The sequence below is a fragment of the Eschrichtius robustus genome, chromosome 2, assembly GCF_028021215.1.
Source record: "Eschrichtius robustus isolate mEscRob2 chromosome 2, mEscRob2.pri, whole genome shotgun sequence".
In the NCBI taxonomy this organism is placed as follows: domain Eukaryota; kingdom Metazoa; phylum Chordata; class Mammalia; order Artiodactyla; family Eschrichtiidae; genus Eschrichtius; species Eschrichtius robustus.
In genome coordinates this window covers 171,839,197-171,863,986 of record NC_090825.1, presented here as the reverse complement: position 1 = coordinate 171,863,986, position 24,790 = coordinate 171,839,197, and the positions used below count along the sequence as shown (strand labels likewise).

General features: G+C 55.2%; 3 protein-coding genes across 10 annotated transcripts in view; 2 read left to right on the top strand and 1 right to left on the bottom strand.

Moving 5' to 3' along the window:
• Positions 1-3,673, top strand: part of DNM2 (dynamin 2) — a 91,694-nt gene extending 88,021 nt beyond the window's left edge. For 4 of the 8 annotated variants that reach the window (XM_068536981.1, XM_068536985.1, XM_068536984.1 and 1 more), the window contains 3 exons: positions 9-241; positions 1,317-1,571; positions 2,157-3,084. In XM_068536981.1, coding sequence (XP_068393082.1) covers positions 9-241; positions 1,317-1,571; positions 2,157-2,226 — 558 coding nt within the window. In that variant the 3' untranslated portion in view covers positions 2,227-3,084. Of the gene's footprint in view, positions 1-8; positions 242-1,316; positions 1,572-2,156; positions 3,085-3,512 lie in introns of those variants that run through there. The other 4 variants (XM_068536983.1, XM_068536986.1, XM_068536982.1 and 1 more) reach the window with 2 other exon arrangements.
• TMED1 (transmembrane p24 trafficking protein 1) lies at positions 3,649-6,808 on the bottom strand. Its single transcript, XM_068536988.1, has 4 exons — positions 6,511-6,808; positions 5,717-5,814; positions 5,394-5,577; positions 3,649-4,641 (listed from the first exon to the last, which is right to left on the bottom strand). Exons 1-4 carry the CDS (start codon positions 6,691-6,693, stop codon positions 4,423-4,425), a joined length of 684 nt encoding a protein of 227 aa, XP_068393089.1. The 5' UTR covers positions 6,694-6,808; the 3' UTR covers positions 3,649-4,422.
• Positions 6,809-10,841: 4,033 nt separating this feature from the next.
• Positions 10,842-23,326, top strand: C2H19orf38 (chromosome 2 C19orf38 homolog). Its single transcript, XM_068534863.1, has 8 exons — positions 10,842-11,166; positions 13,096-13,196; positions 14,257-14,565; positions 16,564-16,656; positions 17,657-17,684; positions 18,422-18,465; positions 19,696-19,730; positions 22,725-23,326. The coding sequence occupies exons 2-8, from the start codon at positions 13,166-13,168 to the stop codon at positions 22,869-22,871; spliced, it is 687 nt and encodes a 228-aa protein (XP_068390964.1). The 5' UTR covers positions 10,842-11,166; positions 13,096-13,165; the 3' UTR covers positions 22,872-23,326.
• Positions 23,327-24,790: the final 1,464 nt, after the last annotated feature.

The window sequence follows — 24,790 nt, the reverse complement described above, 5'->3', positions numbered from 1 at the left end:
GCCCTCAGACGAAGGCCTTCATCCACCATGAGCTGCTGGCCTACCTGTACTCATCGGCGGACCAGAGCAGCCTCATGGAGGAGTCGGCTGACCAGGCCCAGCGGCGGGACGACATGCTGCGCATGTACCACGCGCTCAAGGAGGCGCTCAGCATCATCGGGGACATCAGCACCAGCACGGTGTCCACGCCCGTGCCCCCGCCCGTTGATGACACCTGGCTCCAGAGCACCAGCAGCCACAGGTCTGCGAGGCCTGGTCGCCTGCAGGCTGCAGGGGCTGCTGCTGCCTGCGGGATCCCAGCTCCACCCCCTGCCACGCCCCCATGTGTCCATCAGGGCACAACCCATGGGTGGGCGGGGTGCAGGGGCCCCCGACCACGGATGGCTCAGCACCCAGGGCTAGCCACAGTGTGGGACTGCCTCCCCGCCTAGGCCTGAAGGGACTGGAGACGGAGGGTTAAAGGCCCGCCTGTCTCCTGGTGCCTTCCATTGGTTAAGCCCCAAACAGAAGCCAGAGAGGGCGAGGGGCCTGGGCAACCCCGGCCATAGGGGAGAGCCTCCTGGGGCACAGAGCATAGCTGAGAATGGCGGGCGGGGGGGAACTGGAGGGACACGTGAAGGGTGTAACCAGCATCCCCCGCCCTGTCCACCCTGGAGCTGAGATGGAAATACGGCCCTGGCATGGGCAAGTCAGAGCATCGGGCAGGGACATCTAACCAGTGACAGGACAGATAGTGGGAGGAGAGAGGATTGGTCAGGGAAGTCTCAGAAGGTGCCAGCCCTACTGAGCCCTCGGGGAGAGGGCACAGCAGCCAGCCTGAGGGGCATCAAGTGCTTGGCCCCAGAGGGGAGTCTGGGGTGGGGGGGGGGGGCACCTGGGACAGAGGCCTGTGGGCCTTGCAGCCTCTGGAGGCATTTGGACCTGATCTGAAGGGCAGGGCTGGGCTCTGAAAGGATCTTTGGCTATAGAGGGGGGATTGGAGGAGCGGGGGAGGCCCGAGTGGGGCCAGTGAGAGGGGAATGCCCAAGGGAACGAGGCCAGAGGGAAGCAGGAGCCCTTTGCAGCTGAGGACAGGTGCTGCGCCCTGGCTCAGGTCTTGGGGCTGGACGGAGGGGCCCAGCGTATCTGCGCTGCCCCACGCCCAGGACCGGGCACTCACCTGCATCTGGCTGGGTGGTAGCTGGTGCCAGCCCATGTTACAGAGGAGGCCACCGTGGCCAGCACCCCATGCCCCGCCTCGGGCTTCCGCGGCCACACGGATGCGGCCAGTGCTGCCACCCCCCATCTTCAGCTCACACCCTCTCCTTCCTCCACAGCCCCACTCCGCAGTGCCGGCCTGTGTCCAGCATGCACCCCCCAGGCCGGCCCCCGGCAGTGAGGGGCCCCACCCCGGGGCCCCCCCTGATTCCTGTGCCGGTGGGGGCAGCAGCCTCCTTCTCAGCGCCCCCCATCCCATCCCGGCCCGGACCCCACCCCAGCGTGTTTGCCAACAATGACCCCTTCTCAGCCCCGCCTCAGATCCCATCTCGGCCAGCTCGGATTCCACCCGGCATCCCCCCCGGAGTGCCCAGGTAAGGCCGGACCCCCTCGCCGCCTGCCACCTAGAGCCACCGGCCTGCGCCCTGCAGGGAGCGGAGGAGTCACTGGCGTCCCCATTGGTCCGGTGGGGAAACTGAGACCCAGAGAGGCCAAATCACAGAGTGGTGGAGTCAGGGTGACTCCCAGGCCCTCAGGCCTGTCCTCTTCGTGAGCAAATGGGCCCGTCACGTAGCTTGGGTCCCCTCCCACGGGGCCCCTTCTTCCGGTTTTGACCTGTTCCCTTTCTGAGGATACGCACGTCAGTCACTGCCCGCGCCGGCCCTGCCTCTCCCCACCCTGCAGGCCAGGGTCTTTCCTCCCCACTTCTCCTGTGAGTAACCTGAGGTCCAGGGCGGGCGGGGGACTTGCCCAGGGTCACAGAGCAAGGGAGTGATGGCGGGGGTACTGATGTCCAGGCTTGGCACACTCCTTTCCAGCACCCTAGCAGCCTTTAGAGGAGCAGCCGGCTTCGGGCAGCAGCCTGGGGCAGCGGTGGTGGGGCCTGGGTCCTCCTCCTTGCCCTGCTTCCAGCCTCACTGCCCTCTCCCCTTCCCCGTCTGTCTCTATTCTCTTTGCAGCAGAAGACCCCCTGCTGCGCCCAGCCGGCCCACCATTATCCGCCCAGCCGAGCCATCCCTGCTCGACTAGGCTGCGGGCGGCATGTTCTCGGGGGTCCTCGAGCAGGACCCTCGGTGCAGGAGCTTCGGTGGTCCGGGCCCATCCACCGCCACCCCTGGCCCTCCAGTCCCCGTGCGGGACCAGGCTCCCTGCAGGCAGCCCCTGACTCTTCCCTAACCCTGGCCCCAGTCAGGGGCTGGCCTGGCCCCCATCCCCGGCTGGACACAGCACTGAATGGAGGGGCCCTGGAGCCCCAGGACGACGGGAGCCGGGGTGTTGCACTTTGGGGGATGGGGTCTCAGGTAGCAGAGGAGGCAGCTGCGTCCCGAGTGCCATCTTGAATGAGGCGTCCAGGCTGGGGTGGTGGTGCTCACCCAGGGGCTTCTCTGGCCAGGAAAGCCTGAGTAGGCCAGGCCTTCCAGAAACGGCACCGAGGGTGTCCATACCCCCCAGTCCTTGCTGGGGCACAAGGAGTGTGTCTGCTTCTCAGCAGTGGGAGCTCCCAGCGGCGAGCCAGGCCCAGTGGGCCCAGCGCTAACCCGCCCGCCCAAGTTGTACATATTCCTTCCTTGGCCGTATTAACCACACGGCCCAGCCTCGGCTGCCGGAGGTGCCTTTCCCAGGTCCGGAACACTCGGCCCGGCCAACCTCGCTCTCTCCTCCCTGGGCCATCTCCTCCTCCTGGGTCCCCAGGGCAGCCTGGGCTCAGGGCTGAGTGGGTGGGGAAGCTTCGGGGGCCTCTGGGCTCCCACTCAGGCCTCCCCCACGGGTCGGGCCCAGGTGGCCTCTCTGTGAGCAGACCTTCTCGCTCGCTCAGTTTGACCACTGTAAGTGCCTGCACTCTGTATCCTATTAATAAACTAAAATAAAGGGAAGACGCTTCTGGTGGCTGCTGTGTGGGCCTTTTGTGTTTCCCTTCAGGCTGAGGACGGGGGCTGCTGGCCTTCCCCCTTCCCCCTCCCACCTGCACCCCAAACGGCACTGCTCTTGGGGAGAGGGTTCACTTCTGGAGGGGAGAGCTTTTACTTTCCTTAACACATCCACACACACACAGGCCTGGCTGTCCCCCCATCTGCACCCCAGACGGCACTGGTAATAGAGGCCAGGACGGGGGCCTGCGGCAGGCGTCGCAATTACTGAGGGGAGAGGGTCTCCTGGCCCTGCGCCCCAGACTGTGCCGCAGTCAGGCCCCCTCCCCACCCCCAGTCTCCTGAGGACTTTCCCCAGAGGTCCCCTTCGCCCTCTTGGGGGCACAGGCCTTCCAGCCCAGCCGGGGACAGTTAAACTTTGCTTTCTGATTTTTCTCTTGTGCCCAGGCGACCACCTCCATCAGCTCCTGCCCGACCTTTCTTCTGAGCTTCGTGGGAGACCCCTCCCGCCTGCCTGGCTGCCCCCTTGGGGGCAGGTCTGTCCCGGCTGGTGTCCCTGTGGCCCAATCACCAGGCTCTGTGATTTTTCTGACCATAATTTATTGACTCTGGTGCCCAGGCCAGACCGCCCTTTGTTCCATGAGGCTCCTGTGCAGGCTTTGGCTGGGGCCACCCCTCAGCCCTGTCTGGGGCCCCTGCAGGGACAGTGGGAGGGGCGGGTGGTCTTGGAGGCCCCGCTCCTGGAGTTCTGTTACCAGACCTCACACCCAGCCTGCCCCCTTCCTGTCAATAAAGTGACTGTTCTCGCAAGAACACTGCGGCCACGTCTCCTTCCCAGCCCCTAGCACGAGCAGGCCACCCCCAGCAGTAGCACAGGCCTCAGATGGAGCCACAAGGAGAAGAAGGAAGGCATGGCATCCCACAGCAGCAAGCCCCTTCCTACCGGGACCTGGCTTGGAGGGCCAGTGGGGAAGGGAAGGGGGAGTTTGCTTCCTGGGCCCCGACTGCACCGCGTAAGGCTGGTGCAGGCTGGAAGACTCCGGCTAAGGCACGTTAACAGTAGGGGACAGAGGCAGGGCCAGAAAACCCAAGGGTTGCATTCGAACGCTGCAGTGCCCCCCATACACAATTTCTGGGTGCTAAGCCACCCCTCCTGGAGCGCCCATGTCTGCAAGCCAGCTGGTGTTCCCTACCCGGCCCCTGAAGGGAGGAGATGCAGGGGGGGCCCACACCTCAGGCCCGAACTGCACAGCCTCCCCTCCCGTAGGAAACTAAGCTGGGGAAGGGACCCTCCCCAAGTCTCACACGCATGCGCCTTGCTGCTCCTCTTTTTCGCCTGTTCTTCCATGGCAGCGGGCTACGTAGGCACGGGCCGCTTGTCTTGAAAGAAGCGCTTGAGCGTGCAGACTTGCAGCACAGCCACGAGCAGCAACACGGCCACGTTCACGGCCGACCAGAAGTTGACCCGCTCCAGGTTGCCCTCTTGCAGGTTGCGGTCACGTGCCTCAAAGGCCCGCAGCAGAGTCAGCATTTGGATGCTGCGCTCAAGCCGGATCCTCATGGTCTCGATGGACTCCTACGGCACAGAGGGAGAAGCAGGTCAAGGTTTTGTCCTGCAGAATGGGGTGAGAGTTCATGTTTGGGGGGAGAGGGGGAGACAGCTGAGAGCACAGACTCAGTGGCCAGGCTGCCTGAGTCTATATATCCCTCTGCCACTCAATGGCTGTGTGACCATAAGCAAGTAAATAACCTCTCTGGGCCTCAGTTTCCTCCTCAGAATTAAACCTCAGAGTTGCCATGAGAAGTGAATACCTAATTATTTTTTTGGCCGTGCCGCATGGCTTGCGGGACCTTGGTTCCCCAACCAGGGATCGAACCACGGCCCCTGGCAGTGGAAGCTTGGAGTCCTAACCACTGGGCTGCCGGGGAAATTCCTGAATGCCTAATTAAGTACAAAGAACATATTAGTGATTAATAATAGCAGTAGGTGAAGCCAGACTGCTTGGGTTCAAATATTGGCTCTGTCAGTTGCTGGCTGTGTGGCCTTAGAAGAGTTACTTAGCCATTTTGTGCATCAGTTTCCCCAACTGTAAAATGGGGGATAATTAGAGCACACTTCCTATATATAAGGTGGTTATGGAGATTTAATGAGTTATTTAAGCCCTTAGAACAAGGTTTACACCTAGAAATGTTCTACTGTTACTAGGTTGGGGGCACCAATATGTAGGAAAGGCAGGGTCAGGCCAAGGCGGACCCCAGTCAAGGTGAGAGGGTAGGGTCCAATGCCAGAGATCTGGGAGGAGTGGCCCCAGCTTGGCCTGGGCGCACCTTGATGTCCTCCATCTTGACATCCAGCATCTCCTCGGGCTCCACAGCCTCTGCCCAACCCTCCACCTCCTCATCATCCTGCAGGCTGTCAAAGATGAGTTCAAAGAACACCAGCTTCTCTGAGATGGTGCTGAAGGAGTTGTCAAAGCACAGCTTGTAATCCCCGGCCTCCGTGGGCTCCACCCTGGGCAGACAGACACACAGACATGACCCTGAGTGGCCGGCCAGCCAGACTTTTCAAGGCAGGCAGGGTGGTAACCCGAGGCCGCTGGTGAGGGGCAGGGCTGTAACTGAACCTGGGCAGCCATCAGGACTTAACTCACGTGTGCACACCGTCTGCCTTGCGGGACTCACTGACCAGCAGCACTCCCTGAGGGCTCTCCAGAGTGAAATCCACGTCCAGCCCAGCACCTCCGATCACCTGGGGGGCAGGTAAGAGCGGGTGGAGGTCTAGGGGTAGGCCAAGGGCACCTGCCAGAGAAGGCCAGGGCTCGGCCCACCCGCACAGACCCGTACCGACCACCACCAGGGGCCTACCTGAGCTCTGACACCTACACCTGCAAGCCAGTCCCGCCCCTCTCCCCTGCCTCTGGCCGCGCCCCTTGCCTTGACTCCGCCCCCATTGATTTGATGGCCTCAGGACCGGCTCTTTTATCTGGTCACGCCCCCCCTAGAGACCACGTCCCGGCTTGGCCACACCCCAAATGAGAAGACGGAGCCCAGCCGCCTTCTCTTAGCCCAACCCCCGAGAAATTCTCAGGTTGGCCACGCCCTTTCTTGTACAGCATTCTGGTCTCGCCTCGCAACTCCCGCAATCGACCCAACCCTTTTGGCCACGCCCACTCGCTAGGGTCCTGCCTTCTGAAGGGCTCCCTCGTTCTCCCGATGGCCCCGCCTCCCCGCTGCCCCACTCTAGCCCCGCCTTCTGCCATTATTCCCATCCCTTCCGCTCCCACGCGCTGTCCCCGCCCCCTCCGCCTAGCTCTCCCTGGCTCCGCCCCCGCGCTCCTACGCACGGGCTCCTCCTCCTTCCCTCTTCAATGCATGCATTGCTTGGTCTGTATGGCCACGCCCTATCTCCCTGGCTCTGCTCGCTCTACGGCCCGGGACCCTCTACCTGGTACTCAGTCTCAAGGCTTGCGTTGGCCGGCGCGGACTGATAGAAACATTGCTTCCGCCCCGCAGGCAGTAGGAACGTGAACTCGCCGTCCTGGATCGGCGGGGGCCCTGCCCCTCCCACCCCCACTGGCGGCAATAGTAGCCACAGGGCCAAGGCTAAGGCCGCGCCGGCCGCCATCATCCGGGTCACCCTCTGGTCTGCTAATAGGTCGCGGTTCCTTTAAAGAGTTAGCCCTGCCCCCTCTGCTACTCGGCGGGGCTCATTGGCAGCCGCTTCTGCCCGTTGTCCGAAGCCCGCGGAGCCAGGAGTGAAGGACCCCCTGAGAGCATAGCTGCCCTAATGAATGCCTGATGCGCCTGAAAACACTCGACTTTCTACAGACGTTTTCTTTGCAAAGCCTCCACTTCTAGTCTCAAACGCTAGTTGAGGGGGCAAAAGTACAAAAATAAGACACGATGGTACATTCTTCTCAGGCAAAAGTTAAGACAGCTGTAGTGGAGGCGGCCGGGTCCTTCCTGCGGTTTTCCCAGAGTACCCCGCGCGCAACGACGATTGTGCGATCCATCCTGGGTGTAGCGGATTGGAAATAGAGGCAGGGCATGGCCCTGCACGCGACCCGTAGGGCTCGTCTAAAAAGGCTCAGCTAGGGTGGACGGAGACCCTTTCATGTTAACATGGGGGGCAACTTGTGCCAGGTCTGTGAGTTTGGTGCCAGGTCGGATGCCTAACCGCTCATTCCTTGGCGCCTTAGAGCTGTCACTTTGTCAGTTTCCTCGTTTGTGAATTAGAGGTGATGAAAATTGAGATGAGGCCTGGCCTATAGTGAGCGCCCCAAATTTCTTGCATATAGTTAGCACGGCGGCTTGGCCCCGCCCTGCACCCCAATGGTCTCAAACTCGAGGGCCAGAAGGTAAACAGTGATTGAATTGGCCTAGGGTAAGAAGAATGACAGCCGAGGTGCTTAGCGTCAGAAGAGAAGAGCGGAGAAGAGAGTGTGGGTTTGGGAGGCAGGTTGCCTAGTTCAAAGCACGCCTCACGCTTTACTTGAGGCATCACTCTGCTGGGCCTCACTTTTCTCATCCATAAAAGGGGTAAGGGGGCTTCCCTGGTGGCTCAGTGGTTAAGACTCGGTGCTCCCAGTGCAGGGGGCCCGGGTTCCATCCCTGGTCAGGGAACTAGATCCCACATGCATGCTGCAACTAAGAGTTCACGTGCCGCAACTAAGGAGCCCGCCTGCCGCAACTAAGACCTGGCGCAACCAAATAAATATTTAAAGAAAAGGGGGGGGGGGTGATACTAGTCCTACTTCATTGTGCTGTTGTGAAGATTAAGTGAGGTGCTTGTTTAGTGCATGACATATCATAGGCCCTCAGTAAATGTTATCCGTTATATTCCAGGTTTATCGCCCTTCCTTGGGCATGCCGCCAATTAACCTCTCCCTCAGTCTGGCTTAGAGGATTTGGAGGCGACCTAAGCAGATAAGCAAAGATGTCGCTGGAGAAATGGACTCTGGTGATTCCAGCTAAACATAAGAAAAATGTTCAGATGGAAATTTTGAGTCTTTCAAGACAGGCCTGAGAGAGGTTGGCAGGTGGTGGCAGTTACTCTTCGAATACAGCTGGTGACTGTCAACTGTTTCTGGCGTTTGGAGAGCGTGGGGAAGTAACACTTTGTAATGTTAAAGTTTATGTATGGTCACACTTCGTACTCCTTTTCGTTCCAAGTTTTTCTCTCATTCAGACTCACTACTTGGACATTTTGAAGTAGTTGTGGAGAATGAGTGATAGCTTACTTTTTTTAAGGATTTTCTTTTAATGAGGTGAATTTCTCATTGCATTAGATTAATAATTTTAAGTGAACAACCCAGTGGAGTGACATTTAGTATATTCACAGTGTTGTGCAGCCACTACTTCTACACACTTCCAAAACATTTCACCAGCCTAGAAGGAAACCCTGAACCCATTAAGCAATTATTCCTCATTCCCCCCTCACCCCAGCTTCTGGCAACCAATCTTCCTCTATGGAATTGGCAATTCTGGATATTTCATAGAAATGGGATGTGTGACCATTTGTGCCTGGCTTCTTTCACTTAGCATGTTTTTAATGTTCATCTTAATATCAGTATTTAATTCCTTTTTATAGCTGAGTAGTATTCCATTGTGTGGGTATCTATTGGACACTTGGGTTGTTTCCACCTTTCGGCTGTTGTGAGTAGTGCTGCTAAGAACATGCGTATTTGAGTATCTGCCTTCAGTTCTTTGCAGTGTATTCCTAGGAGTGAAATTGCTGGGTCATATGGTAATTCTATGCTTAACTATTTGAGGAACTGCCGAACTTTCCCACGGTGGCTGCACCATTTTACATTCCCACCAACCATGTACGAGGGTCCCAATTTTTCCACATCCTCATCAACACTTGTTATTTTCTATTTTATTTCTAGTATATCCCTCCTAATGGATGTGAAGTGGTATCTCATAGTGGTTTGTTTGTCTCTTTTTAGGGGGTCAAGCCATTTTATTGAGGGGCATCGGGGGAGGGCCTTAGAGCTGGGAGGACAGTGATATCTGACATCCTTCTCCCGGCCCTAGGATCTCCTCAGCTTCACAGTCGCTGAAAGCTCATAGTGGTTTTGTTTTTTGGGGTTTTTTGGCCGTGCCGCACAGCTTGTGGGATCTCAGTTCCCCGACCAGGAATTGAACCCTGGCCACAACAGGGAAAGCCCGGAATCCTAACCACTAGGCCACCAGGGAACTCCTGAAAGCTCATAGTGGTTTTGATTTGCATTTTCCTAATGATATTGAGCATCCTTTCGTGCGCTCATTGGCCACTTGTATATCTTCTTTGGAAAGATGTTTGTTCAAGTCTTTTGTCCATTTTAAAATTGGGGTGGTGTTGATTCATATATTACAGAGTGAAAAAGGAAGAAAGAAAAACAATGAAAAACCTCTCCCACTCTTTGCCAGTCTCTGCTGGGGCACATCAATACTTCACCTGGGTGTTTATAACTCTGCCTTAGTCTTCTCTTCCTGTTTGCACCAAGCCTAGAAATCAGCCAGAGATGAAAGAGTAGGGTCTTCTTAGGTCTTTTCTGACCATTTGTCCTGCCCTGGGCATGCACATTGCTTTCTAAGCTCCCCAGTGTGTATGGGTGCTTTTGAATGCCTTAATTACCCAAGGAAACTCTCACCCCAGCTTTTCCTCCCAGCTTTTGGTATGTCACTTGTAATCTTGTGCCCCAGAGAACTGTGGGTTCTTCCTTTGCCTTACAGTGTTTTCCAAGAATGTGTTCTGAGTTAAACAGACAAGCACCTTGAGGCAGTCCTTCAGGTAACCCCCAGACATCTTAGAACAGACACACACAATACTGTGAGAACGAGGGCTGCTCTGCTCCCTTAGAAACTGGGGACCAGGGCCCTATACTTCACTTGAAGACACAGGCTGCTGTCTTCAAGTCCTCCACCGTGCTGGGGCAGGAGATGAGGAAGAGCAGGGAAAACACCACAAAAAGCTTTCCTGCCATGATCAAGTTGCCTCTTCTTGATTCAGCATTTCCTTGGTTGGCATAAACATTTAGCTGTTTTCCAGAGTTTGGATAAAGTTGATTCTTACCACTTTTGCTCAATTGGTCGATGTTTTGGTGGAGGTGGAGGCCCATGGAGCTACCAGCTCTGCCATTTTCACTGTTGTCTGGGGTGAATGGGTGATTCTTGTTTCCCTCAATTAAACGAAACCCTCCCCCTCCCCAAGTATTCAACAAAATTTACTGAGTGACACTGTGAATAATACAACGTCCTCGTGGAGCTGTCATTCCCAGTGCTGCTCCACTAAATGATTTCAGGTAGTCGGAGGCGCTGAGAAGTAAATGCTAGGTGGGTGGGTGGGGTGGCTCATTTCACCTGGATGGAGTCGGAGAGCTTCCCCAAGAAGGTGGCCTTGAAGCTCAGGTTTGAAATAGAAGGGAGAAGAGGCAAGCGGACAAAAACAGTGCTCTGAGGTCAAAGGCTCTCAAGAGAGTTCAAGAGGCAGAAGGGAGATGAGGGTGGGGTGGGTGAGAGGAGTAGCCAGAGAAGAGATGGGAGCCTTCGGCAGAGGCCACATCATACAGAGTCCCTCTTCCGTTTGTAATGTTGGCCTAGAATCTTAGCCTGGGGTTCTTATGACCATGGGGAGTTGGCAGACTGGCTGCTGGAGGTCAGGGATCCCCTGAAATTACAACCAAAAGATTACAAGACCATGTGCTGGGCAGTGTTTGTTTGCCCCACCAGAGCTGTTCTCTACCATTCCCTGTACTGCTTCGCAGTGGGAGGCAGGGAGCTGATATCTACACACCGGGTCAACTTGGCTTCCTTTTCCTCTTATTTCCAGTTGGGTTCAGCCCTGGTAGGATATCTGAGGGCTGAAGGAAAGGAAGGTCTAGGCGTCCATTCCCTGGCTCCTACCCTGTTGGTCTGCATCTTTCCACCAAAGCCTGTAACTCCAGCTCTCTCCAAGTTCCAGAACTGTTTTCTCCCCAGCAACTTCAGGCCTGGCTGCTAACAACAGTTCCCTGACCCCAGGGAGTCACCATCCGTCATTGCTTTCCCTTCACCCTGCCCATTACTCCTCAGTCCTGTCTCTTACGGGCATAATCTGTGTGTCAGCTCACCAATACAGGTATGTGTGGCTATTTCTGAATTCAAAATTCCAGGTTACAGGGACTTCCCTGGTGGCGCAGTGGTTAAGAATCCATCTGCCAATGCAGGGGACATGGGTTTGAGCCCTGGTCCAGGAAGATCCCACGTGCTGCAGAGCAACTAAGCCCGTGTGCCACAACTAAAAAAATTAAATTAAAAAAAAATTACATGGAGTGTATTCTCTGAACCAAAGGAATTAAATTTGAATCACTAACAGGGGGACCTCCCTGGTGGCGCAGTGGTTAAGAATCCGCCTGCCAATGCAGGGGACACAGGTTTGAGCCCTGGTCCAGGAAGATCCCACATGCTGCAGAGCAACTATGCCTGTGTGCCACAACTACTGAGCCTGCACTCTAGAGCCCGCAAGCCACAGCTGCTGAGCCTGCGCTCCACAACTACTGAAGCCTGCGTGCCTAGAGCACATGCTCCGCAACAAGAGAAGCCACTGCAATGAGAAGCCTGCGCACCACAATGAAGAGTAGCCCCCGCTCGCCGCAACTAGAAAAAGCCCATGTGCAGCAACGAAGACCCAACGCAGCCAAAAAAGTAAATAATAAATTAAAAAAAAAAAAAAAAGAAGAAGAGCCAAGTAAACACATGGTAACTGGAAGAAAGAACAAAATAATGAAATAGAAAACTGAAAATAGAGAAAAACAACAAAGCCAAAAGTTAGTACTTGGAAAAGATTAATAAAACTGATTAACCCCTAGCAAAGCTAATCAAGAAAAAAAGAGAAAAAACACAAATTTCTATTATCAGGGATGAAAGAGGAGACATCACTACAAACCCCACAGATATTAAAAGCCTAACAAGGGAATATAAACAGGCTTATAGCAATAAGTTTGATAAGTTAGATAAAATGGACAAGCATGACAAATACAAGCATGCTAGTTGCAATCAAAGATAACTACAAGGTATTATGGCAGGATTCAGCAAAGGCATTTTTTCTAAGTCCAGAGGAATCTGGAAAGATTTCCTCAAAATGGCATTTAAGCTGAGACCTGAAGCAGAAGTGGGATTTGACCAGGTCTATAGAATTGTGTTCCAGGCAGGGATGATGGAACACATGCAAAGGCCCTGAGGTTGAAATGAGCTTTGTGTATCCAAAGAAAAAATCCACTCTAATGGGCCTTTTTAGTATTTGGCAACTACATGCTTACATCCTTCCTGGGTGTAAACCTCCAGGTGGACCTACCTGCTGGACTTGACCAGAAATGTTTGGAGACCAAAGCAAATCTGGTAAGACAGACCTTTCTGGACTATCAACAGGAGGCAATTTATGCTGCAAACAATGTCATTTCCTCAGTTCTGGAGCTAGTGTTTCCTTTCACCCGGCTGGTGAAGCTCCTGAGACTTTTCTCCCCTGCGGCCTCACACTGGGAACACTCACACTACACTAGGCATTGCACTTCATGACATGAATTCTTTGGAGCTAGTGTCCACTACTCTTAGCCCCATTCTTCAGAGCAGCAAGCTGAGGCTTCCAAGAAGGACCTTGTCTTGACTGAGGTCACAGAGGCCAAGCCCTAACCACCATGCCCTACCAACTTCCACCCCACGTTTCAACTTCAGCACTGGTTGGGCCACATTTTGTGACTTGGGCCTGGGTTTCCCAGAAAACCCATGTTCCTCATGCTTCCTCATGCCCAGGAGCTCTCAGGGGAAAAAAAACAAAAACAAAAAAAACCACGCACTGGACCATCTCATTCATTCCCCCCCCCCCCCATCTGCTGAAACTTGGCCCCTAAGGAACAGCGAGGTGCCAGGGTCTGATGTGCGTCCGTGGAAGGGGTGGGGAGGGGAGAGAGTCCCTTTCGGTGCCCAAGTGTGTGTGTGCAACTTCCTGCCAATGAGGAAACACTCGGCTCAAGTCAGTCCTGGTTCTCCTTTCCTTGCTCTGGCCTCACAGGAGGAGCTGGCAGTGAGCCGTGGGCCGCGCTGGTCTCAGCCAGATTTCCTGGCCAAACGCGGGAGGAGAGATGCCCTGGACCGTCCTGCTCTTTGCAGCCGGTGAGCCTGGTGCCCCTGTGCCACCCCTGCTCCGCTCCCTCCACCTCCCCAATCTTGCCTCTTCTGGGGGGTGGCAGGGAGGGGGTGTGTGTGCAGAAACCAGGTGCTGGAGAAGCTGAGCCCTGACCGATTTTCCCCCAGAGCCTTGGAAATGCCCCAGGAGCATGGATTTCTCTTGTCGGGTCTCATTATCCCCACCCACATCAAGGGTATCAGAAATGCCACCCCACCAGAGACAGCAGTGCCCACGCCCCATGACTCAGCCCTGCTTGGCCTCTGCAGGCTCCTACCTCCAGGGCTGGGGCAACAGGAGGATCTGCTGGGGGGTCAGAGGGTGGGGCGGGGAAGCTAGAGAAGGGAAGGCTTGTGTCGACCTCACCTGAGCCAGGCACTCTGCTCGGGAGCCTGTGAGCGGCTGGGGAGACACTGGTCCCTCCTGCAGGAAGTCGTGCCCCAAAATCATATTCTTCACCACAGCCTGGAAAACAAGATAGAACCCCTCTGCCCTCCCCTTCTCCCCTCGGTCACCCTCCCTCCTGCCACCCAGGCTCCTTGAACACACCACACCCCTTCCAGCCTGTGGCCTTTGCCCCAGACTGTCCCTCTGCCTGGAATGCTCGCCCCCGGTTCGTCCTGTGCCGTGTCTCCATGGAAGCCCTCTGTGGCTACCCTACCACCCTTGTCTCCCTGAGAAAGCCAACCCCCCGGGGCAGGCATACCTTTTCTGTCCGTCTATCTGTCTATCTCGTCCGCTGCTCTGTCCCCAGCACCTAAACAGGGCCTGGCACGTAGTCAATGCTGTTGATCGAAGTAATACAAGTATAATTGCCCTGCTGTGTAACATCCACGGCTATTATAATAAAATGACTCAAATGCAGCGATCTCTCACCACGTGCTGGGCACTCTACCCCTTCAACATCACAATAGGGTAGGGATGACTAGCTTCCAGTTGTACGTGAAAGCCAAGGCCCAGATAGGGTGAGCCACTTACCCAAGGCTACACAGCCAGGCTGGCCTCTGCTCTAACCACCCAGCCAGCCTCCCCTATCTTGCTTCACAGGCTCCTTGGCTATCCCAGCGCCATCCATCATGCTGGTGCCCCCACACCCCAGCAGCCAGGAGGACCCCATCCACATCTCATGCATGGCCCCCAGGGATTTCCCGGGGGCGAATTTCACACTGTATCAAGGGGAGGAGGTGGTGCAGCTCCTGCAGGCCCCCGCGGACCAGCTCGAGGTCATCTTCAACCTGAGTGGTGGCAGCAGGGAGGTTCCAGGGGGACCATTCTGCTGCCAGTATGGCGTGCTCGGCGAGCACAGGCAGCCTCAACTGTCGAACCTCAGTGAGCCCATGCACGTCTCCTTCCCAGGTAAGGCCCTCCCATCATTCCTCACTGCCCTGGGCTCCATTTTCTCACCGCGGAGCCTTTGTAGGTGCTGTTCCCTCCACCTGGAAGTCATCACAGGACGAGCCACCTCTTCCAACTTGCCAGACTTTCTCACTTTTCCTTGTTTAGTCCTCACAGTCACCCCATGCAATGGGTACAGCCATTCTCCCCATTTTCCAGATAAGGAAACTGAGGCACAAGCGATGAAGAGACTGGCCCAGGTCACCCAGCCAGCAGGTGGCAGAGCGTTAAACCTGGCATGCGTTCACCCTCCCTGAAATCCAGGCATTATACCTGCATGCTCTCCTGCACCCTCCCTTGAGCACCTGCTATGTACCAGGCACTGTCCTTGGCACTGCAGGTTCAGCAGTGAATGAAACAAAGTCCCTGACGTCTCACAGTTGACATTCTGAGGGATGGGGACAGACGATAAATAAGGAGTTTGGTAAACATTCAGTCTGCCAACAGGGGACAAGGAAAGTGGCAGGGATGAAATATAGCCTGGTGAAGGGATGAAATATAGCCCTGGCAGTGAAAGCGCCAAGTCCTAACCACTGGACTGCCAGGGAATTCCCAAGGGTGTCATTTTAAATAGAGAGGAGAGTGGCCAAGGAAGGCCTCTCTGAGGAGGAAACGTTTGAGCAAAGACCTGAAGGATGAAGAGCCAGCCACGTGAGTGTCGGGGGCAGGAGTGTTCCAGGCAGAGGAAGCAGGCTGTGCAAAGGCCCTGAGGCTGGAGCGTGCCTGGTGTGTTTGAGGGACATCGAGGCGCCCCATACGGCTGAAGCATAGTGAGCAAGGGGGAAAGTTGGGGGAGATGAGGGCAGGGGAGAGGCAACGAGGATTGTGCAGGGTCTTGTGGCTGCAGCAAGGACCCTGGCTTTTCGTCTGAGTGAGACAGAAGCCCTGGGAGGGCTGATGTCTTCCTCTGGCCTTTCCAGGAGAGGGGGCTGGGCCTGGGTTCTGGATCAAGGAGCCGGAGGGAAGGAGGCGCCTCTGGGTGGAGCCTCTGCTTCCCCATCAGTCAGAACTTTCCTGCTGCAAAGAGAACTTTGTTGCCAGCAGAGGCCCACAGGCTGTGATGACAGAACAGTCTCTGTGTCCTTACCTGGCCTCAAGTTCCACAATCAAAGGCCCCCTTCTCTCACCTTGGTCCTGTGGTCTCAGAGTGGGGAGGTGACATCCCTCCTGCCCCAGGTGAATGAATGAACAAGGGCTAACACTGAGAACACCAAGTGTGTGCCTCTCCTCCCCTCCTGGCTAGTTCCTGACCTCCACTGGGATCAGGGCATCTCCCGCTGGCTTCCGCCTCTCTCCAGGGAGGGGCAGCCGAATCTTCTGCAGAGACATTAACTGGAGCTGGGGCTTCATGCTTTTGTGGCTGACCTCTACGTGGACCTCAGAGTCCACCATGTGACTGGGAGTGGATGTTGTCTGACCCCCTATTACCCAGCCAGCAGGACTCTTCAGGCCACAAGTAACTGAAAACTTGACTCAAAGTGGCTTCAGTGACAAAAGGGGATTTGTTGGTTCACTGAACAGCACTGACTTCAGGTATGGCTGGATCCAGGTGCTCACCAATGTCAGGAATCATGTGCCACTTCTCAGCTCTGCTTTCTTCTGTGTCTTATTCTCAGGCAGGCCCTCCCTCTCAGGGTGTTAAAATTGTACCTTGGAGCCCCAGGTGTATATCCTACCAGCTTTGTAATGCTGGCCTGAGGAGTAAACCTCTCTTCCCAGTGGTCTAGCCAAAGTCCAGAAATTACTTTCATTGGCTCAGCTTGGGCAACATGCCCCTCCCTGAACCAATCAGGTTGGCCAGGAGGAGGGAATATGCTAATTGGGCAGAAACAGGTTTGCTAGATCCCCAGGGTCTAGCAACATCCAAAACAAATGGAGGGATGACAGGAGTCCCACCTTCTCCCTGCAACCCCACAGTTCCATGACCTGCCCAATCTCTCTTTTCCCATCTTCCTCTAGCGCCCACCTGGATCCTGGCACTCTCCTTGAGCCTGGCTGGATCCTTCCTCCTCCTCGCTGGGCTGGTGACCATTGCCTTGGTCATCAGGAAAGGTAACGGCAGGCAGAGAAAGCATGGCCCACCGGAACTTGTATATGCATTCCCACTCACACCCATTTTTAGGAGCACGGTTGGGAGTCCTTACTACAGAGGTTTAGCAGTGAAGAACCCTCCAGAATTTCGATGATGGTGGTGGGCAGGGGCAATTTATATATGTATATATACACGTATATGTGTGTGTATATATATATATATATATATATATATATATATATATAAATTGTTGTAAAATATACATGACATAAAATTTACCTTTTTAACCCTTTTTAAACAATTATTATTTTTTAATTTTTTTGGCCACGCTGCGCAGCTTGTGCGATCTTAGTTCCCCGACCAGGGATCAAACCCGGGCCCTTGGCAGTGAAAGTGGATCGCCTGGGAATTCCTTTTTTTTTTTTTTTTTTAATTATTTTAAAATTTAAAAATTTTTAATTTTTTTCATTTTAACCCTTTTTAAGTGTCCAGTTCAGCAGCATTAAGTATATTCACTTTGTTGTACAACCATCGCCACCATCCATCTCCAGAACTCTTTCATCTTCCCAAACTGTAACTGTCCCCTTTAAACACCGACTCCCCATTCCCCATTCCCACAGCCCCTGGCACCACTGAACTCAGTCTTTAAAAAAAAAATAAAGCAGGAATCCCCTGGTGGTCCAGTGGTCTGGACTCAGTGCTTTCACTGCAGGGGGCACGGGTTCGATCACTGCTCGGGGAACTAAGACCCCGCAAGCCAGGTGGTGTGGACTAAAAAAACAAAAAAACCCAACAATTTTACATGCTCGTACCTTGTTTGAAGTTTTTACCAACATACATTGATCATGAAATTGGGGGGAAAGAAGTGTCTTCAGTAGCTCCCCTGTTGAGTGGGAAATTTGCCAGCGAAGAAGGAAAGGCTGGGCTACAAATGTATGTGGGCCTTTTGGTTTCTCGGCTTTTTGCAACCAGGATGCAACCAGGACCAAAATCTAACAAACACTTTTTTTTCTCTCCCAGTTAAAGTAAAAAACTTGCAGAAGAAACGGTGAGACCATCCCTGGAGACCCTCAGAGGGTGGTTTTGGGGAAAGAAAACTCAGTCCCAAGGCAGGAGTTCCTGATGGCCATTAAAGACTCTGATAGCTGGCGGGGTTCTAGGGGAAGAAGGGTCCTTCCAGGGCTCCACCCCAAACAGCGTCTTCTGGTGGGAGGCTGGCTTAATAGAAACAGGTGCTATTCAGGAAGCGCCTACAGTGTGCCCAGCATTGTGCTGCGGGACTCTGGACCCTGAGCTCACGTGATCCTCGTGGCAGCACTGGAAGCAGGCACTAGGAATGGCCCCATTTTACAGATGAGGAGGCTGAGGCTTCCTCGCATCCCTTTACGGCCAGTTGCCAAAATTTGCTAAGTAATCATTCTAGAAATCCACAATTGTGGGAGAGGCGAGTGGTGCCCCCTGGGGTTGTGCAGTGCCCAACTTGTAGCCTGTAGACAGTGGCCCTGGTTCCTGGGCATCAGAATCTACTGGCTCCAGCCTCGGTTTCTCCCCTCTGAGAGAGGGGTGGACACCGTGCTGCCTAGTGGCAGAGAACTAGCAGTAGCCCCGGTGATGGAATCCTGACTTCACCTGGCTGTGGGGCTCCTGCGAGACAATTTCCATCTGAGGGGATTCAGGGAGGATGCGGAGGTGGGGTGGGGAGGAAGGGCCAAGTTTGACCAGGGCTACCCGGAACGAGCCTCCTGCCTGAGACAAGTCATCACTTTCTCCTGAAACCCTCTGCAGGGAGCGAGAATCCTGCTGGGCCCGGGTTGACTTCGCCACCACAGGTCTGTGCCTCCCAGTTCCTGTACCTCACCGGGGCAGGGTCACTGCCTCAAAATGCCATTGGGTCTCACTACTCACTACTGAACCCCTTCTACAGCTGCTCACTTCCCTTAGAGTCGAGAACACACGCTGCCCTCTTTCTCCCCCATCCCCTGCCGTTTCCCGACCAGGTTCACCTATTTTTTTTTTTTTTTTTTTTGGTGTGAACAGCTTTCACCTCTTACCTCTCCTTGCCCCATCCTCATGCCTTTCACTCATTCTGCCCTCTGCCTAGAATACTTTTCCTCCCTGTGGTCTCAGTCTAAAGGTCGCCTCCTTCAGGAAGCCTTCCCTGACTTCCTAGGCAGGATCTACTCTTTCTACTTACATGCCCCCAGTGCCCTGTCGTTCCTCTTAACCCTCAGTAGAAACACAATTAAGTAATCATTGCGCGCTTGGGTGTGTGACACTCGCCTCCACCACTGGACCATCAGCCCCAAGGGGGTGGGGAACTGCATCTGTCTTGTCCACCATCAGGGCACCCGGCTTTCACAGTGCCTGGCACCGTCCTTAAATGGAGCCCCACTTGTGGTCCAGAATGTGCTGTTCTGCTGGCTTCCGCTGGGGGTGGGGAGAGGGAGCCAGCCTGTGAAGTGCGATGCCCAGGAAGGGGCTCCAAGCAGAGAAAACTCCATTCTCTGTACTTCTTTCACTGTCTCACGTACTTATTGAGCACCCCGAGTATGTGCTGAGGTCTGGGGGCTCCCAGGATAACCAAGACAGAGGTGGTTTCTGTCTACAAGCCCATACTCCAGTGGGGAGACAGCCCATGGAGGGCCGGACCCTGTCTGGGCTAGGAGGGTCGTCCCCACAGGAGGTGGTGTTGAATCAGAGACCTATAGGGGGGAGCAGGGAGTAGCTGGGTGAAGAGCGGGCAACCCAGGGTGGGGGAGGAGCTGAGAGGTGTTCTGGAAAGTGGGAGTGGAGACAAGGCACCATTTTCCCGGAGGGCAGCCAGAGGTCCCTGAGGGAGGGTTCTAAGCCGCAGAGGGACACAGTTCAATTTGTAGCTGTGTGCGGTTCACCCTGTAGAATGGGCTGGAAGGGGGCAAAGAGGATGAGGGGTGATGGACCTTATGCCCTTCCTCATGGTTGACTTGGGGCCTGTGGGCTTGTGGGGAGGGCCTGGGGAGGGCGGTGAGCAGGAAATCTGAACCGGCCCCCATCCTGGTCTTCTTGTCTTTCTGTTGCAGACATGTCCTTCGATAACTACCTGTTTACCATCTCCGTAAGTCATCCTGTTTCTCGGTCCCGATTTACTGCTGACTGTCCTGACCATGGGAAGGTTGGGGCTACCACCAGGCTGGATTGACCTGTTTGTCCCTGAGCTTCTGGGGTCTGGGAAAAGCCCAGAATCACTGAGCAGGGATTGTTTGTGAGCCGAGAGCTGGCACTGGAAAATTCCAGGGGATTGGAGGTAGGCACGTTGTCCAGGCCTTCGTGGGGCAGTGGGCAGGCCCCTGGTTGTCAGCACTGCCTTTGCACTCAGAATGGTGACAAGGGACTCAGGGTGACCTGGTGGCTTCTTTGGGGTCATGGAGCCTTGTGACAATCTGGTGCACACTGTGGTTCGCTCCTGGTAGAAAGAAAAGCCTACTTTTGTGTTCAGTTTCAGGAACTTCAGCTTAGCTGCCCCAGACATGCGTCTCCCTTTCAAGGGGGAGGGTCTCAACCCCCATTCCCACCCCCACTCCCCACCCCCTGTTTAGCAAGGGGTGTTGCTCCCCCAGATCACACAGTGTCCTGGCTGGGATTTGAACCCAGGTCTATGGGACTCCTCTACACAGCTGCATCTTGTGATGGCCTTGAGGTACTTATTATTATTATTAGTTTACTAAATTAGAGATATCTGACCCCTGGACACGATGGATCAAGAAAATGTCCAAAAAAAACAAAAGAAAATGTCCAGCTAGGGGAATTCCCTGGTGGTCCAGTGGTTGGGACTCCACACTTCCACTGCAGGGGGCCCGGGTTTGATCCCTGGTGGGAAAAACTAAGATCCCACATGCTGTGTGGCATGGCCCGGCCAAAAAAAAAAAAAAGAAAAAAGAAAAGAAAATGTCCAGCTAGCTCTTCTCCATGCGGAGAGGGGTACAGGTCTGGGGTGCAGGTGGTCCCCCTTGAGGCGGCCTCAGAAGTTCCATTTGTGTAAGTGGACGCTTTGGGACTTCAGTCAGGGAGCCTGGGGTGGAGTCAGTCTGCTTGGGGCACCATGGTGGGGAGGGGGGTGGGGGGAGGATTGGATGGGTTCAACATAGCCTTCCTGGGCATCTGGACAAGAACAAGATGAGGCCCTTCATCCCTCAGAGCTTCTTAATTCTACAGGGGGAGACAGACAATGCCACGTGGGGTGGGAGTGACCAGGAAGCTCACTTAGATGGGAGATCCGGGAGGTCTCTGAGATTAGCGACAAGCAGGAGGTAGCTGCGGAGGACTGATCCAGGCTCAGGACACGTTCTTGGCACGGCCCAGTAGGGGTGCAGCGGAGTGAGGAGTAGAGACGGGAGCCGCGCGGAACTTTGACTTTGACTTTGACCCCAAGTGAAGGGTGAGCCATGAAAAGTTCAGAGCAGAGGTGGGACTTGACCTGATCTATGTGCTCACGGGCGCCCTCTGGCGGCTGCGGGAAGGATAGACTGTGGGGACCGTGGACGGACGGGAGCTGGGGGACCCGGCAATGCTTCAGGCGGCAGACGTGGCGGGTAGTTTGGTCCAGTGTGTTGGCAGCGGAGGTGGAAGAAGCGAACAGATGCAGGTCAGGTAGATTCAGGGGATGGGAAACACGGCACTGATTTTGGAGCGGATGAGTGGGCCGAGGGAGAAGGAGGCGTGGCGGAGTTCCGGAGAGACAGGAGACAGGTCACCTCACCCAGTGCTGCCACAGAGCAGATGGAGACTGGTCCCCAGTCACTGGTATACAGATGGTGGGAAGGAAGGGGCTTGGCACCGGCCTGTCCAGCCCTCTGAGATCTCAGCTCAGGGAACAAATCCTGAGCTGTTAAGAAAAGCCTGGCAGGCGGGGCAAGTTCTGAAAGCTTCTGTGAGAAGTCACACCGCTCAAGGCACTAGCCTGGTGATTACTGCCTCCCCCGCACCCCCACCCTTTTTTTTTTTTTTAAGGCATTTAAAATGAAACGGTGGAAAACAGAGAAAAGGAAGGAGAAAAATAACTTATTTCTCAGTATCTTAGTCCTGGTGACTTTAAAAATATATTTTTTTAGTTAAAAAATTGTTTGACTATGAAATACATCCAAATGTACAAATTATATACATAGTAAAATTCTCTTCTCTTTCTTAATCCCTCTCCACCCCTGGTCTCCCCCTCTGCACACAGACGTACAGGTAAATCACCATTAGGAGCTTCCTGCACATACAAGCAAAGGCAAAAATAGCAAGTCTATATCCTCACTCTTTTTAACACAAATGCCAGCATGCTAACCACACTGTTATGCATGATGCTTCTTTTCCTTAACAGTAAACTCTAGTGATCTTTGCTAGTTTTTAAAAAAAAAATCATTGTAAAATATACATAAAATTTACCATTTTAGTCATTTTTCAGTGTACAGTTCTGTGGCATTAAGTGTATTCATATTGTTGTACAACCATCACCACCATCATCCCCAGAACTTTATCTTGCAAAACAAATCCTGTCCTGGGACTTCCCTGGCAGTCCAGTGGTTAAGACTCAGAACTTTCACTGCAGTGGCCTGGGTTCAATCCCTGGTCGGGGAACTAAGATTCCACAAGCCGCACGGTGTGGCCAGAAAAAAAAAAACTCTGTCCCTATTAAACACCAACTCCCTGTTTCACCCCCACTGCAGGCCCTGGCACCCACCATTCTACTTTCTGTCGCTTTGATGGATTTGCCTATTCTGGATTTTACACAGAAATTATGCCATACAGTGTTCATATTTATGAGTTGTAGCCACCTCGGGGTGGGGGTGTTGGCATTCTCCCCCATTGTACAAAAGTGCACAAAGGAAATTGAGGCACAAAGGGGGCGATCACACCCCTAGGAAGAGGGGGAGCTGTTATTCGATCCCAGGCTGTCTGGTTCCCTATTCAGCAGAGAGGAAGGCAGGATCAGGGCGCTGAAGCTGTGTGTGTGTGGGGTGAGGTGAGACCCGATGGACTGGGGGAGTCTCGGGTTCAGAACATGGGGCAACCCGAGATCCTGAAACCCCAAATCACCCGGTTCTCTATTTTTCCTCCACGGACAAAGAAAATGACTTCAGAAGAAGACGCAGCCACCCAGGATGCTCCCTCAGGCTCTGCTGTGACACCAGGCAACTCTGGGACCCGGAAGAGGCCCACCTCCACGTCATCCTCACCCGAGCCCCCAGAATTCAGCACATTCCGGGCCTGCTAGGGGAGCCCTTCCCTCTATCTGCGTGCCCTCCGTTCAGCCCTCCCCCTTGCGCTGGCTGGGCTTTGTAGGGTCTCAGTTCCCTCCAGCTACTTTGGGGACTTCTGGCTGCTGCTTCCTCAGGGCAGTGAACAGAGGAAATGAAGGGGACCCCCTGGCCTTGGGACCTTCCTCGCAGAGGAGCAGGAGTGGGAGAGGGGATGCAAGCATCAGCCTGGAGGCTGGACAGAAAGCAGGAAGCCTCTCTGGATTGCCAGCTTTTCAGACCACCACGGAAGGAGCTGTTAGGATCCCTCAGCTGGGCCGTTATGAAGTCTGAGCTCTCCACACACCCCTCCGCTTTCCTTCGTCCCATGCCACACCTGACTTGGGTTTTTGGAGCATAGGGTACCTGGGGGTTATATTCTATGTGCCCTGCTGGCATGCCTAAGTTATTAATTATAATGTTTGGAGCTGTTCCCAAGGCCTCTATGGAGTGTAATCCTTCAAGCCCAGGCCCTCTGGGGTCCAATCACTGATTGCAGGGTGGGGGGGAGGGGGCAGTACCCCTCAACTGCATGCAGTCAGGGTGGTGTATGGGGAGGCCCATGGGGGTGTAGGGAGGGGGGCAGTGCCATGTGGGGTCTCTGCTAAAGTCCTTGCATTGGTGAGTACAGGAGGTGGAATGATGGAATGCTTGAGGAGAATGAGTAGTAAATGAGCAGATCCAGGGACTTCCCCGCCGGACTAGTGGTTAAGACTCCTCCTTCCCAGTGCAGGGGGCACGTGTTAGATCCCTGGTCGAGGAACTAAGATCCCGCATGCGGCACGGTGGGGCCTTAAAAAAAAAAAAAAAAGCAGGTCCCGGGAAGAGTGGCAGCTGGAGATGGTGGGCGGCCGCAAGCACCTTTGGAAGCCACCAAAGAGGAGAATGGGGCCCTGGCGCAGTGGAGGGGGGACTTGGAGGGAAGATGGGTGTGTGTATCCGTGTATGGAAAGGGGCACTAGGCCCTGATCTGCTGGATTCACTGATCAGCCATCATTGCGGGAAGGGAGAGTGAGTTGGGGTGGGGGGGAAGGGGCTAAAATAGAGGTCCAAGAATTTTTTTGTGGGGGCGAAGACAGCGAAGGGCCAAGGATGGAGGAGGAGGGCAGTGGGGGAAGCGGCTGGAGATGATGGGGAAGAGAGAAGGAGAGGTTGAGTGCTCGGAGAGGGGGCACAGGTGGTGTGCAGAGGCCAAGTCCATGCTCAAACTGCTTTTCCACCGGGCGCGCTGGGGGTGGAGCCACAGGCTGGGGCGTGTCCCTACGTCCTGTCCCCGCCCCTCACTCCGGCCCTCCCCAAGAACCCAGAGCCTCACAAAGCGAGACCAGTGGTGGGGAGCAGGACCGGTATAGGGGCGGGGCCTCTTCGCAGCTGGACCCCGCCCCTCAGTGAGCCGCCGTACAAAGCCGGGCGGGACCAGGGGCGGAGCCCAGCCTCAGGGGCGTGTTGGAGCCCGTCGGGCGTCAGGCCAGCTGCCGCCGTTCCCCTGGCTGGGGAGCCACCTCACACAGCACGGCTGCTTGCGCGGGGCGGGGCTCCGGCGTGTGTCCGCACAGCCGAGCACCGCCCTTTGACGCGCGCTCCGGGCTGGGGAGCCGCACCGCCTTACAAAGCGCGGCCATTCGGGCCGCGCCGGGCTGGGGGCGGGGCCCAGACCTAGGGGCGTGTCCGCGCGGCCGAGCACCACTACTGACGTATGCTCCCGCCCTCGCTGTTCCTGGGCCAAGGAGTCACCTCACAAAGCTGCGACCGCTTGCGCGGGGCGGGGCGAGGCGGGGCCGACCTGGCCCCGCCCCCCAGCGTGCTTCCTCCCAGAGCCCAGGGCCGCCGGCAGGGGGCGCTGCGTCACGGGGCTGGACCGCAACGGCGGTGGCGGCGAGGCGGCGCGTGGCCATCA

What these genes read in the sequence shown, in the direction of transcription:
- TMED1 (XM_068536988.1), bottom strand. Translation starts at nt 6,693, where the DNA reads ATGATGGCGGCCGGCGCGGCCTTAGCCTTGGCCCTGTGGCTACTATTG. An exon ending in GCCTTGAGACTGAGTACCAG is followed by an intron (nt 5,815 to 6,510) that starts GTAGAGGGTCCC and finishes CCTGCCCCCCAG; the next exon opens with GTGATCGGAGGTGCTGGGCT. An exon ending in TCAAGATGGAGGACATCAAG is followed by an intron (nt 4,642 to 5,393) that starts GTGCGCCCAGGC and finishes TCTGTGCCGTAG; the next exon opens with GAGTCCATCGAGACCATGAG.
- C2H19orf38 (XM_068534863.1), top strand. Translation starts at nt 13,166, where the DNA reads ATGCCCTGGACCGTCCTGCTCTTTGCAGCCG. An exon ending in AAAAACTTGCAGAAGAAACG is followed by an intron (nt 17,685 to 18,421) that starts GTGAGACCATCC and finishes AACCCTCTGCAG; the next exon opens with GGAGCGAGAATCCTGCTGGG. An exon ending in GGTTGACTTCGCCACCACAG is followed by an intron (nt 18,466 to 19,695) that starts GTCTGTGCCTCC and finishes TTTCTGTTGCAG; the next exon opens with ACATGTCCTTCGATAACTAC.